The 13,693-nt window shown below is 56.0% G+C and overlaps 1 protein-coding gene across 1 annotated transcript in view; it reads right to left on the bottom strand.

Moving 5' to 3' along the window:
* DLGAP2 (DLG associated protein 2) overlaps positions 1-13,693 on the bottom strand; it is a 587,786-nt gene that overhangs the window by 49,687 nt on the left and 524,406 nt on the right. The window contains exon 9 of the mRNA XM_043893841.1: positions 1,731-1,878. Coding sequence (XP_043749776.1) covers positions 1,731-1,878 — 148 coding nt within the window. The remainder of the gene's footprint in view (positions 1-1,730; positions 1,879-13,693) is intronic.

The raw sequence follows: 13,693 nt of genomic DNA, 5'->3' as shown, positions 1-13,693 counted from the left end.
GAGGATGCAAAGTCAATGGGGTACATAATCAGTGTGGGCTGAAGTGCTGGCTTCTCTAGTGAACTGCAAGCGCAGGAAAGCACTTAAACTGCTTCTGGAGGACGTGGGCTTCGAGATACCAGAGAAAACCAGAAGATGGTGAGGAATGTGGCTTCTGGTGGCAGAGAGCCCGATACCCGCTGAGGGCGGGTTTCCCAGGGTCAGGACGGGGGCGCTTGCAGAGCGAGGTGGCGGTTGGGGGAGGGCCCGGGACCTTGGATGCAGCTGCCGGTGCTGGAAAACGGGGCAGCCGCTGCGCGAACCAGCTCGGAGGTTCCTCGGGAGCTCACAGCTGCACCCGCAGGAACGGGGTGTGCAACACGACCACTGGAAGCGGAGACACGGACAGACGCTTTCACACCCGTGTTCACACAGCATCACTCACAGCAGCCAAGGGGGAAGAGACAGTGTCTGCCGACAGATGGCAGGCGCACATGCGGGCCATCCACACAGCGCGCTGCTCAGCCTTAGAGGGGACGCACGTTCCCTCTGAGGGAACGTTCTAGAGGGGACACAGGCGACCGCACGGAGGAAAGCGGAGCAGGGCCGACACGGAGGAGGGACGCTGTGTGAGTCACTCCTGTGAGGTCCCGCGAGGAGACAGAGGGGGCGGCAGGGCGGGGGTCAGCGTTTCGTGGGGACAGCTTCAGTTTGGGAAGATGAGAGAGCTCTGGAGATGATGGTGGGGCTGGTTGCCCAACAATGTGACGTGCCAAATGCCACGGGATGTACACTGGAAGATGGTTAAGATGGTAAATATTGTGGATTTTATGTATATTTTACCACAGTGAAAAGAGGAAGGATGCATGACAGAAAGAAGGTACCCTCACACGGACACGGCTTTGCGAGGACAACGAGAAGGCAGGAGGAGCGGGTGGCAGGCTCGGCCGTGGGGGAAGGCGGACGCCGCTCCTGCAGGGGTGGTGGGGCGCCCCCTGCCCTGCACGCCCAGCAAAGCGCCTGGGGTCCTGGGCAAACGGACCAGCCGTCAGAACGATCTGGACGGTGCGTGGACGGAGCACACAGAGACTGGCAGGAACCAGGATGTGGCCGCGGGGGCCTCAGCAAGGCAGCCACGGCAGGAAGGCGAGCAGAGACCAGGTGGAGCCCCTCCCGCCCGCCTGTCCAGACAGCTGGCCCACTGCGGCGCCCTCATGCCCGGCGGCGCCGGGTCCAGAACCGTCGGCAGCCAGGCTGGGTTGTGAGCATAGTGGTGGCGAGGGTGCGGGGGGCGGGGAGAGGTCCCTGAGCGCCCCTCTGCGGGTCCCCCTCCCGCGGGCCCCTTCCTCAGGCGGCAGAGCCAGGGCGGACTGGACCACCTGCCCCCGCGTCCTCAGAGAACAAGGCAGGGCGCGACCTGCCGGCTCGCCTGCAGCTGCGGGGACAGTCTGTCAGGGGAAACAGCGGCCTCTGGGGGGGGCTGGTGCTGCGGGCCCTGTGTGTCCCCTCGGGTGGGACTCAGACCCTCCGCGTGGGGGGCCTGGCCCAGGGAAGGAGGCTGCTCCATGAGGGGTGGTGGGGGGACGTGGCGGACGCTCCCGTCAGCCCTGCTTAGAGGAGCTGGGAGTGGGAACCACTCCCAGGGTCACAAAGGCCCCGTCACACCCACGGAGCTCCCAAGTGAGGTGGCCCAGGAGCACTCCCGGCTGGGACTCTGCAGCAGGGGGCTGACCGGGAGGGGAGGGCCCCACCTGGCTCACGCAGCTGGCCTGGCTGAGGGTGCTGACAGCGCGCATGTAGCTCTGGTTCCGGGAGCGGAACTTCGGGGAGTTGTAGTTGGCAGAGGGGTCCAGCCCGTGGCTGGCAGGCCCGTCGCTGGCAGCTTGCAGGTAGCTCTGGCTACAGGAGAGAAAGAGAGAAGACAGAAGCCTCGTGAGCATCGCTGCAGGGACCACGTGTGCCGGTGCCCGGGGCCGCTACCAAACCCTGTCCCGTGGTGGACGTCTCCGCATGGAAACATTCCTGACAGACATGCTCACGGATGTGGGTTCATCAGCACCAAAGGGGCAGGCTACTTACAGACTTGCTTCGAAACCTGACTTTTTATGATCAGGTAGTGAAATCAGGATCATTCCACATAGGAAGAAACCTAACCCTGAAAGCATGGATAACTCACACAGCCTAAGAGCAAGCTGGACTCAGAAGTCCATGAGAGTCTCATAAAGGTCAGGGTAGCTTTTGGCACCTTTACACACTCAGAAAAATAGAAGAAAAAATATCAAAGGTTTGCCAGCCGTTTTAACTTATGTGAAGTTGTCCAGATTATGCAATAGAAGCAGAGAGCAGACTGAAAACTCAAATCCATATTATCATAATGGTCATTTCCTTCCAAACAGCCTTAACAATCAATTTCCTCGAGTCTCCCTCCTTGTTTTTTGCAAAATCTTGAAAGCATGGGGGAAAGCCTGAGGATGTCTGGCAGAGAGAGGGTTCAGCTGGGTTGACGCTTCTGGCTAAATCGAGCTCCTTTCAGATCTGGTGACAGTCTTTCCACAATCAAGACAGACTGCATTTTATTTGACCCCCAGGCTGGAATAATGTGGACAGAAATAATGGAGTTATTCTTCTTTCCTACTGTGGATCACAATGAGACAGTTAACTAGGATAATTGCACAGGCCTGTGTATAAAAATTAGGTTGCTAATTCTGACTCCATGTCTTGACTACAGTATGTTCCCTGCTTTTTAAAGTAAGCCCTTGATGTAAATTGATTTCTCGGTGATTTACTTCTTTAGAAATGGGGTAGCAGAGGGAAAACTGGCTTGCTGTTAAATTCAGATTAAGGAAGCTCATTTATTTTAAGGTCATTATTTCAGGTAATGTTAATAGTATGTACTTTTAGATACTAATGGCTCAGAGGTTAAAGCATCTGCCTGCAATGCGGGAGACCTGGGTTCGATCTCTGGGTCGGGAAGATCCCCTGGAGAAGGAAATGGCAACCCACTCCAGTATTCTTGCTTGGAGAATCCCATGGACGGAGGACCCTGGTGGGCTACAGTCCATGGGGTCACAAAGAGTTGGACATGACTGAGCGACTTCACTTTCACTTTTAGAATACAATTTATAAATTATTATATTGATAACTTTGTTTTAAAACTAGATATATAACATATTCCAGCTCTTATATCCCTTCTTTCCACTTAAAACAGACCGAAAAAGAAGAGAAGAGAAGAGAAAAGGAAAGGAAATGGGAGAGAAATGAGACTGGGGCTGCCCTGACCCTGGCCCGTAAAGAGTCCAGGTCTCTGCCGGACTCCTTGTCACCTATGCTGCTTGGGCCCGGGTCTGGGCAGGGGTCTGCACACTCCAGTTTCTACCAGTTAGCACTTTTATCTTACTTCCAATTGAAGAGCTTTCCCTTCTGATTAACACCACTCTTTGCTGATTCAACATTCTCACATTTAAGTTCTCAGCATCTGTAAAAGCAGGGCTGTGTCTTCTTTATCTCTGTATCCAGATTTCCAGCCCAGAGTCTGGCACTGTGAGCGGGGTGACTCAGAACTATGGCTGGGTGGCACCCACACACGGGTCTGTGTTTGTGATTCTGCGTTCAGATGTGTCTTCTAACTCACGACCTCCTCTTTATTCCCGCACTGGGCAGCCACTGAGAGATGAGCTGCCACTACAGGAAGCCAACCACGGGTTTTCTTTCACACACAGACTCCAGACATCGGACATCCATGACGCACTGTCACGCTGGCCCCTGGAAGCACCCTGCACCAGCCCGTCAGTCCTCGCAGGGACCCCACACGCTTGGGCCTCACTGCAAATGGGGAGCCACCTCGCCCAGGCACCCCCAGAGCGAACGCAGAGCCCAGGCAGCCGGCTCCAAAACTCATGCTTTCTGCCCCAAGATCTGGGCAGTTGAGTCAGAGAACAGAGGTTGCAAAGGTCTGGTCCCCAACTTCAGCCCCACTTGATTAGGGTGGCTTGGCATCCTCCAACACACCCTGCAGGCCAGGGAGCCCCGCAGTTCACAGACCTGGGGACAGTCGGGAAAGTGCTTTTTCCAGATTATTTCCGTAATGAGACTGTGTAAATATGGAGATATTCAGACTAAGCTTTAACTGCAGCCACCGGAGAAGGTGTGCTTGTGTTCACCCCATCCAGGGCTGGGCGCTCGGAGCCTAGAAGTGCCACCGCCCCCGGGGACCTTCTCTCTGGGGACAGCTGAAACCTCCCGGCCTGAGGAGCCTCCCGATGACGACAGAAAGCCGGCGTCAGGCTCAGAATCGGTTCCCCGTGTGACTGGAAGGCGGGGGGGGCCCTGGGCTGGAGGCGGAGAGGAGGGGTAGTGTCGTGGGCTCGGGGCAGAGCCGCCCGCCCATCCGGCACGTGCCCTCGTGCGTCCCGGACTGCCAGACCTGCTGCTCTGGGTCTGCTCCTCACGGCGTTCCTCTTCTAACCAGCAGCGCTGCGGGGAAAGGCCTGTGTGCCTTCTGGTAAATTCTGCAGACTTTCTCCAGCAGGTGCCCAGAATGCTGCCAGGCGCTGATGTCAGATAGATACACGGGGTACCCTGATAAACGTGGAGTTCAGAGGAGCAGCAAGTAACCCTCACGAGCAGTGTGCTCCCAGCAGGGTCCCAAATGTGTCCCTTAGGCTGAAGGAACACATCTGTCCTGTGTTCCATCTGACTGTCCATCTGGAAGTCAGACGTCACTGTTTGTCTTTCTTAAATCTGGCACTACTACGACAGAGGCGCGCGTGGGCCAAAGGGTCGGAACGCCGACGGGATCACAGATGGTCTGAGTGCACAAGGGTGGATGGAGGGGCCGTGGGAAGACGTGGGCTGTGGAGAAGCTTCCGGAAAAGACCAGTGGGGACTGTGCAGCCCCCTCTGGAGTCTGGACTTGATGCCACAAGCACAAGAAAGCACTGCCAGTGCCTCACTGTGGAGACGGGCGCTCAGAGGGTGGGCAGGAGGTGGGGGGGCAGACGCAGAGCCCCTGGTCACTGCCCACAGTGCTGTGCTGAGTCCTCCCTCAGGAGGGGGGGGGCAGACACAGAGCCCCTGGTCACTGCCCACAGTGCTGTGCTGAGTCCTCCCTCAGGAGGGGAGGGGGGGCAGACGCAGAGCCCCTGGTCACTGCCCACAGTGCTGTGCTGAGTCCTCCCTCAGGGGGGGGGGCAGACGCAGAGCCCCTGGTCACTGCCCACAGTGCTGTGCTGAGTCCTCCCTCAGGAGGGGGGGGGGCAGACACAGAGCCCCTGGTCACTGCCCACAGTGCTGTGCTGAGTCCTCCCTCAGGAGGGGGGGGGCAGACACAGAGCCCCTGGTCACTGCCCACAGTGCTGTGCTGAGTCCTCCCTCAGGAGGGGGGGGCAGACACAGAGCCCCTGGTCACTGCCCACAGTGCTGTGCTGAGTCCTCCCTCAGGAGGGGGGGGCAGACACAGAGCCCCTGGTCACTGCCCACAGTGCTGTGCTGAGTCCTCCCTCAGGAGGGGAGCGGGGGCAGACGCAGAGCCCCTGGTCACTGCCCACAGTGCTCTGCTCAGCCCACCCTCAGGAGGCCTGGGTGGGGCGCAGGACCCGAGGCCCAGGTTCATCTGTGGAGTTTGGTAGAGGAGTCTCAGGGCACACCCCGGGGGGCTGACGGGATCAGGGGTCCCTGATGCGGCCCCCACCTTTCCATGTGAGATCTGTCTGAACAAAACATTTCAAAAGTTTAATTTTCTTGGAAAAGAGCAAACCTAGGTGAAGTCATCATAAAGCACACTGTTTTTTCTGAAATAGAAATTGCAGAACAGAAAACCAAACACCACTGGTTGTTGCAGACGAGACAGGCGGTATCTGTGGGCTGTCCAGGTGATGGCTCTGGGCCTCCTCCTCTGTAACCCCACACACACCCTCAGTGTGCTGGGTCGCCACTCTGCTCAAGCTGAGCCCGTGACTGAAGCTGAAGTTGTGTCTCCTCCTGGATGAGTCACGACGTGATGATTGGTCATTTGTACATCTTCTTTTGTGAAGAGACTTTTCACCTACCCCCGCATTTTTAACCCGGGTTATTTCTAGTTTTGTTTTGTGGGAGTTCTTTATATATTCTGTACTCAAATCCTTTGTCAGATATTCATTTCAAGTATTTTCCTTCACTTTGTGACTTGCCTGGTCCCCTACTTGTTGGGAGTGTTTTGATGAGCAGACATTTTAAATTTAGATGGCAAGAGTCACTCTTCAGTCACATTGATTTATTCTATTTGAGTTTTCTTTAACCCGAGAGGTTTCACCCCCAAGGGACCACTGGAGACACTTGGAGATATTCTGTTGTCACAGCTTGGGGATGGGAGCCTGGTGAGCAGAGACCAGTTCAGTCAGTTCAGTTCAGTTGCTCAGTTGTGTCCGAATCTTTGCAATCCCATGAATCGCAGCACGCCAGGCCTCCCTGTCCATCACCAACTCCCAGAGTTTATTCAAACTCATGTCCATCAAGTTGGTGATGCCATCCAACCATCTCATCCTCTGTCATCCCCTTCTCCTCCTGCCTCCAATCCCTCCTAGCATCAGGGTCTTTTCCAGTGAGTCAGCTCTTTGCATCAGGTGGCCAAAGTATTGGAGTTTCAGCTTCAGCATCAGTCCTTCCAAAGAACACCCAGGACTGATCTCCCCTAGGATGGACTGGTTGGATCTCCTTACAGTCCAAGAGACTCTCAAGAGTCTTCTCCAACACCACAGTTCAAAAGCATCAATTCTTCGACACTCCGCTTTCTTCACAGTCCAACTCTCACATCCATACATGACCACTGGAAAACCCATAGCCTTGACTAGACAGACCTTTGTTGGCAAAGAAATGTCTCTGCTTTTTAATATGCTGTCTAGGTTGGTCATAACTTTCCTTCCAAGGAGTAAGCGTCTTTTAATTGCACGGCTGCAATCACCATCTGCAGTGATTTTGGAGCCCCCCAAAATAAAGTCTGACACTGTTTCCCCATTTATTTGCCATGAAGTGATAGGACTGGATGCCATGATCTTAGTTTTCTGAATGTTGAGCGTTAAGCCAACTTTTTCACTCTCCTCTTTCACTTTCATCAAGAGGCTTTTTAGTTCCTTTTCACTTTCTGCCATAAGGGTGGTGTCATCTGCATATCTGAGGTTATTGATATTTCTCCTGGAAATCTTGATTTCAGCTTGTGCTTCTTCCAGCCCAGTGTTTCTCATGATGTACTCTGCCTATAAGTTAAATAAGCAGGGTGACAATTTACAGATCAGAGATGCTACTAAAATTATATAGTACTTAGCCGCCTGTTAACCAAAAAGAATTTTCTGGCCCCAAGTATCAGCAGTGGTGAGGCTAAAACAACCCTGGTCTATTCTGACACCAATATCCCTGTCTTAAGAGCAGACAGCCTCCAAACACACAGCATCATCCACATTTTCCTTAGGTGAGCATCAAGTGGGCATTCACCAAGATAGACTATATTCTGGGCCACAGAACAAACCTTAACACATTCAAAAGAACAGAAATTATACAAAGTATGTTCTTGGACCAAAATAAATAAAACTAGAAATCAATAACAGAAGAATTTCTGGAAAATCCCCAAATATGTGAAAGTTAAACAACAGTCTTCCAGATTGGCTCAGAGAGGAAGTCTCAAAGGAAATTTAAGCGTATCTTGTACAAATAATCAAGGGGTGGGGGAAAGCTAGAATGAACCATGCAATACAAGATTATAGTTAGAGACATGGGAGTGAATCCATGTTTAGCACCGTACACATGCCAGTGGATAAACAAAATAAACGACTGTAGATATGTGTGTGTGCTAGCTCTCTGTGCTGCTAAGGGAACCAGCGGTGAGCACACGCGGGGCTGGACCTTGGTTTCTAAACACTGCTTTCCTGAGCGGCAGCAGGGACCCCTGCAGGGACGCTGGGCCCAGGAGAGAAGAGGCCGGAGCGGCTGGCCCAACTTGGCTCTGCTCTGTCAAGACTGTTTCGGCTCTTCTAAGACCCTCAGCGTTTTCTTCCTGTCAGTTTCTCTAAAAACGGAGGCTGCCCTGCATCGACACCTTGGTCTGCGGAGAATTAACACCTTGGCGACACTGCAGTCCCCGTCAAAGTCTCTCTCCCCATGTGTGCTGGTCTGATTACGTGGAGCAGCGCCTGCAGTCCTCAGGCAGCCAGCCTGGGTGCATCCGCGCACACGCCCGGCAGACACAGTGAACTCACAGACGCGTGTCCTAACAGACCAACAGCAGGGGCGCGCTGCGGAGGCCGTGGCCGTGCTCTGCGGCAGGGCTGGCTCTGCACGGCTGCCGCCCGGCGCGCCTTGTTGCCGCGCTGGGTTCAGGTGTGGCCTCTGTCCTCTGTTTGGCTCACCCGCCCCAGTGCTTCAGTGGTTGTTTGTTTAGAGACCTCACTGCTGAGAGGCACTGGCCGACTCCCCCCATAGCACCATGCACCTCAGCTGTGTCCTTTGTCAGACCCCCTGGAGCTGGGAAAGGGCTCACCACCCTCACTCCACCAATGAGACGCAGCCCCCGTTCCCGGGGTGAAGGCCCCTGTCCCGGAGCAGATCCACGCGACCGGAAGCGTGGCCGCCCCTCCTCATTCCCAGGGTTGCAAGGCCACGTGTCAGCCCGGGGGTGTCAGCCAGAGGTGTGTGCACGGGGGCTGGCAGGGACCAGCTTCACTAAAGCGGCTCTAAGGGAGGTCTTTCCTGCTGCGAGACCCTCCTGTGTTTTCTCATACATGTCCCTTCTGCTATTAAAAGAGTCCGTTGTTGGCTTCAGGGCCCTCTAAGCCCACTGAGCGATGATGAAGCTGTGCCTCCTGGATGCCAAGTTCTCCCAGCGGCAGCTGACGCCACACCCGGACGGTCACAGATGACAGCGTCTGCGAGGGACACCAGGGTCCCCCCGGGTCTGCCAAAAGGCAGCACATATGCTTCAATAGAATTCAGGTTCCCGAATGATATATTTAAAGAGATCTGGTGTCTTTCCAAGCATCTTTTTTCCCATTTAAACTACTTTATAGTTCAACTTCTGAATTGTATTTTGAGGAAAAAGCGGCAACACTGCACACAGGATTATGAACTAGATTCCACTGCAAGGAGACCAGAGAGATTAAAATATCAGAAAGAATGATGAGTATTAAGGAAAAGCTCCCATTATTTATCTTCCATGTTATGACACTCTGTCAACATCAATGGAAATAAATGTATCATGAAAAAAATCTGCTCTCTTTACAAAGTGATGTGCCTGTAAGCCTTCAGAGATTAAAGCAACGGCTGTAAATATGAACCTGAAAAATTTAAAATAAGGGACACATTTTACACAAACACGCATATTTATATACATTGCACAATATAGGATACATTGAAAATGCGTATTATTAAGTAGTAGAGGATGTTTAGCTAGTTTAAAAACAGTCTGGGAGCTCCCCAGAAGGTCACATGTGATACTCCCAAGAGAGCCGGCAGCTCGACCCCAGGTCCGGGACAAATGAAGGTAACCGTCCACAGAGAGACCTGTGCAGGATTCATCGTAAGAGCCCCGAAGTGGAAACAAACGTCGGTCAGGTGCGGGAGAAGTTACCAGGGCTGCAGCCACATGGTGGAGTACTAGCTAGCCGTAACAGCAGAGGCGGCGGCCGCGGGCCACAGTGCAGGCAAGCCTTAAAGACCTGTCGGGTGGGAGAAGCCGGCACGACGGCACGGGCTGCAGGACTGCACGTCCATGGCACGTCCGGAACCGGCGAATCCGGCAGCCCGGGCACACGGGCGGCTGTCAGGTGGGGTGGGGGAGCTGGGCGGCTCCTCAGCGGGAAGACACGCCCTGACGTGGGTCACAGGGACCCATGAATACACCACAAGCCACTGCGCTGTTCACGTCAAGGAGTGAACTGCACGGTCTGTAAATTATATCCTAGTCAAGGGGCTAGGAATCAGCTGTGGAAACATGTTTAGTTTTCTGTCACTTCTCAACTGAAGTGAACTGTGTGATGATTTGGGAGGGGTTTTCAGGAGCCAGTGGAAGTCCCATCACTGGCTCACGGCATGTCCGGGGCCCTGGCCTCCCTGGGTGGGGAGCCCCGAGGCCGTGGAGTGAGCAGTCATGCAACTCCCACCAAACGCGGCCGTTTTCCTGGCGTCCTGTGAGGCGCCTGTGCATCTCTGGGGCACAGACGATGGCCCAGTCATTTCATGACGGTGTGCTCACCTTCCTGAGAGGTGACCCCAGGCCCAAGGTCCCCACGCAGGTGATACAGATTCTGCACAAAGATCGCTCCCTCCAGAGGGTGCGTGTGTTACTTCAGTGCTGCACACACATCTTCAAAGCCTGCGGTGCATCACCGCAGCTGTGTGACAGACTTGCAGCCCAGATGAGCAAGATGCGGAGCAGCGGCGTGTCCCAAAGCGGAGCTGCCATTACGGCCATGCTTCCGAGTCACGACAGGGCTGCGTGCTCCGCTCCTTCTCGGAGGGGAGAGACGTCAAGTTTCCAGGAGAGGTGGTGGCGGGCATTGAAGTGAGTCTAGCGCTGGGCCTCCCATGCTGAGAGGAATCATCTTACCCAGAGGCGGTGTTTCAGGCAACAAGGCGGGAGAGTTCCTGAAGCCAACACAGAGCTGGGGCTGCTCCCTCCAGGTGGTCAGAGCTGAGCATCGGGAGACACTCCTGGGTTGCCTGCCCTGTGGGTCGTGGACGGGAGACTCCTGGGGTTGCCTGCCGGCCAGGTTGTGGACGGGAGACTCCTGGGGTCACCTGCCCTCCGGGTCATGGATGGGAGACTCTGGGCCTCGGACACGGCTGTCCTCCTCCAGGTGGTCACAGAGCTTCTCTGGTCCCTGCAGAGGGACGGCTGAGGGCGGGGAGAGCAGGGCTTCGAGGCCGGGAGATCCCAGCCTGCAGTCGGGGTTTCCCGTTCCCCTGCTCCCTGGTGTGCGGCTGAGCGAGTCTGTGCGGTGGCCGCCCCGCCTGCCCCTCTGACGTCGGCCAGCCCAGCCCGCTCGCCCGGCCCTTGCACGCTGTGACCACGACAGTGGCCACCACAGTGTATGGGTCCTGGTGTGGAGCGAGGGCTCCGCGGAGGCATCGGGCTCCCTGGGCCGCGCCGGGCGAGGGCTGCGCTCAGGGGCGGCCAAGACCGTCTCGGGGGCTCGTCCGGCCACCCAAGGGCCTTCCACTGTGGTGGGCCTCCATGCTTTTCTCTATGTTTAAGATGGGTTTTTAAGCAAGCACAGAGTTTTCTCTTTATTAAAATTTCTGACACTTGCTGGTTTATATTAGAAGCTAGTGTCAGGGTGACAGGAAAACACCCACTGAAGGTTTCCCAAGAGCTCACAGCATCACAGTGCCCTGCTGGTTTCTGGACCACACACCCCAGGTGGATTCACAAGGGCAGCGTCGGCTCAGATCTGAACTTCAGTAAACATCCGAGGCGCTTCTGTGGCAGGTGGTGTCTGGACCCACTGACGCTTAGAGGAACGCAGGTCTACTGGGGCAGTGAAGGGCGCCCCACTGAGGGGCCCTTCAGAGAACCTGCATTTTCACCCATTTCATCCACAAACAACAACAAACACTCCTGTGAAAAGTCTGCCTGCGGGTGTTGGAGACTGGGTTTGTGTCTGCATCAGGGCTGGCCCCGGGGTGACCACACTGGGAAGCAAACGCTGAGCTCTGAGCACGCCAGGGTCTGCTGGACCCAGGCACTCTGCCCAGGGAACACGGCCTGTGCCCCAGGGGGCCCCACCCTGCACGGCCGGGGCACTGAGAGGGGGGCATGGCCACGGGATCCCTGAAGCTGGGGTGGCGCAGTCCAGGGGCGCGGCGCAGCAGGGGCGGAGGCTTCTTGCGAAGGAGACTAGAGTCTGACCACTTGTGCTGGAGCTCGTCAAACACTCACCAGCCGAACAGCGAATGGCAGCGCCCTGCCTGGAGAACTCGGGGGGGACATGCAGCCTGACTCTGTTGTTGTGCAGCCGCTCAGTCATGTCCAACTCTGCAACCCCATGGAAGGTAGCCCGCCAGGCTCCTCTGTCCATGGGATTCTCCAGGCAAGAGAACTGGAGTGGGGTAGCCATGCCCTCCTCCAGGGGATCTTCCCGACCCAGGGATGACCCCGAGTCTCCTGCATTAACAGGAGTCAATGCTTTCTTTACCGCTGAGCCACCGGGGAAGCACTTAGAACTGTCCTAGTCCTTCCCGGGCCAAGTCCCGGAGACACAGTCACAGGACATGCTGCCTCTTCAGCCCTGTCCCGGGCGCCCGTCTGAGGGCGGCAGAACCAGACCAGATCCGTGATGTGACGCTCACACTCAGGCCAGGGCGTCAGGGTCGGGGTCCCGCAGGCCAGCCCCTTCTGGGAGGGGCTCTCGGGGCCCACCTGAGGGGGTGCGTGTTCCAGTGACCAGCTTTCTGAGTCCCCAGACGCATACATTAAGAAGAGGCCTAACAAACAGGGCACAAGCAGCTCTGCTGGTCAGGCTTCCCAGCCCGTGTGGCTAGCAGGCAACCACAGGTGCGGCAAGAGGATGATCCACCAGCTTGGCGGCCAGTACATTACCACTAACCACCTCGGTACCAACGCACCTGCTGTTCACTGAGACACACTCACGGCCGGGTGCCACTGGGCCGGCACAGACCTGACAGACGGAACTCGGCCGCGCGGGCACGGCGTGCCCTCTGGAGGCAGAGTCTGCACACAAAGGACGGCAGTTAACACTAAACACCTCCAAGTCGTGGAGATCAAAGAAAAATTCAGTCCACATGCAGTGACTCTTTCATCATACCAATGGCAAAAGGAAGTGAGAAAATGTGGATTTTGAAGAGAACTGAAAACGCAGAGAGTCCATGAGTGACAGGTGAGACCAGCCACCACGGAAGCAGCCTGCCCCAGGAAGGGGGCCGGGGTGCAGCCCCTGCCTCTTCTGGACCATCCAGCATGGGGATGGCTGGGATGGTCGCTTCCTCGGGAAACCCTGCCGTCTCCCCACGTGGCCGAGACCCTGGCCGCCCCCCAGCCTCTCCTGCCCGTCCGTGGCCCCTGCCATCCGAATCAGGAAGGCGGGGTACCGCAGCAGCGCTGGTCCCCAGGGGCGCCCGCTGTCCTCTGACGCGCCTCCCCACACCCCACAGAGGCAGAGAGCAGGCGTCCTCGCACCCGGCCATCGGGACCGTGGGGGCGACCCCTGCACGCCACCTGCCCTAGCTGGACTCAGCGCGGTCCCCACACCTGCCCTCCTCATGGCAGCCCCTCACTGCACGCCACCCCAGCCCTTCCCGAGTCACAGCCTTGGGGGTCCCACTCTGTCCCAAGAATGTCTGCCTCCAGGCCGGTTTTCTCAAACCACACACCGTCACTAAGACAGCCCTGGTGACTCACCTGGGCCTCCTGACGGACACCTGATGGTGTCCACCCAGTTGGATCAACCTTTCTAGAACAGGAATCTGCTAGTCGACTTAAATTTCTTCAGTGTCTCTCTATGACTTTCAGGAACAGATTTTAAGACAATTATTAGCCTAACAAGGGAGATGCCTGGGACATAAGGTTATAGTAAAAATCATCACTAACAGTCCCACAGAATGAAAGCGAAAGTCACTCAGTCGAGTCTGACTCTTTGTGACTCTATGGATTGTAGTCCACCAGGCTCCTCCGTCCATGGGATTCTCCAGGCAAGAATACTGAAGTGGGTTGCCATTTCTTCTCCAGGGCATC

Source organism: Cervus elaphus, chromosome 32 (assembly GCF_910594005.1).
Source record: "Cervus elaphus chromosome 32, mCerEla1.1, whole genome shotgun sequence".
NCBI lineage: Eukaryota > Metazoa > Chordata > Mammalia > Artiodactyla > Cervidae > Cervus > Cervus elaphus.
Note: the sequence above shows the minus strand (reverse complement) of the source record. Positions and strands in the feature narration are given on the sequence as shown.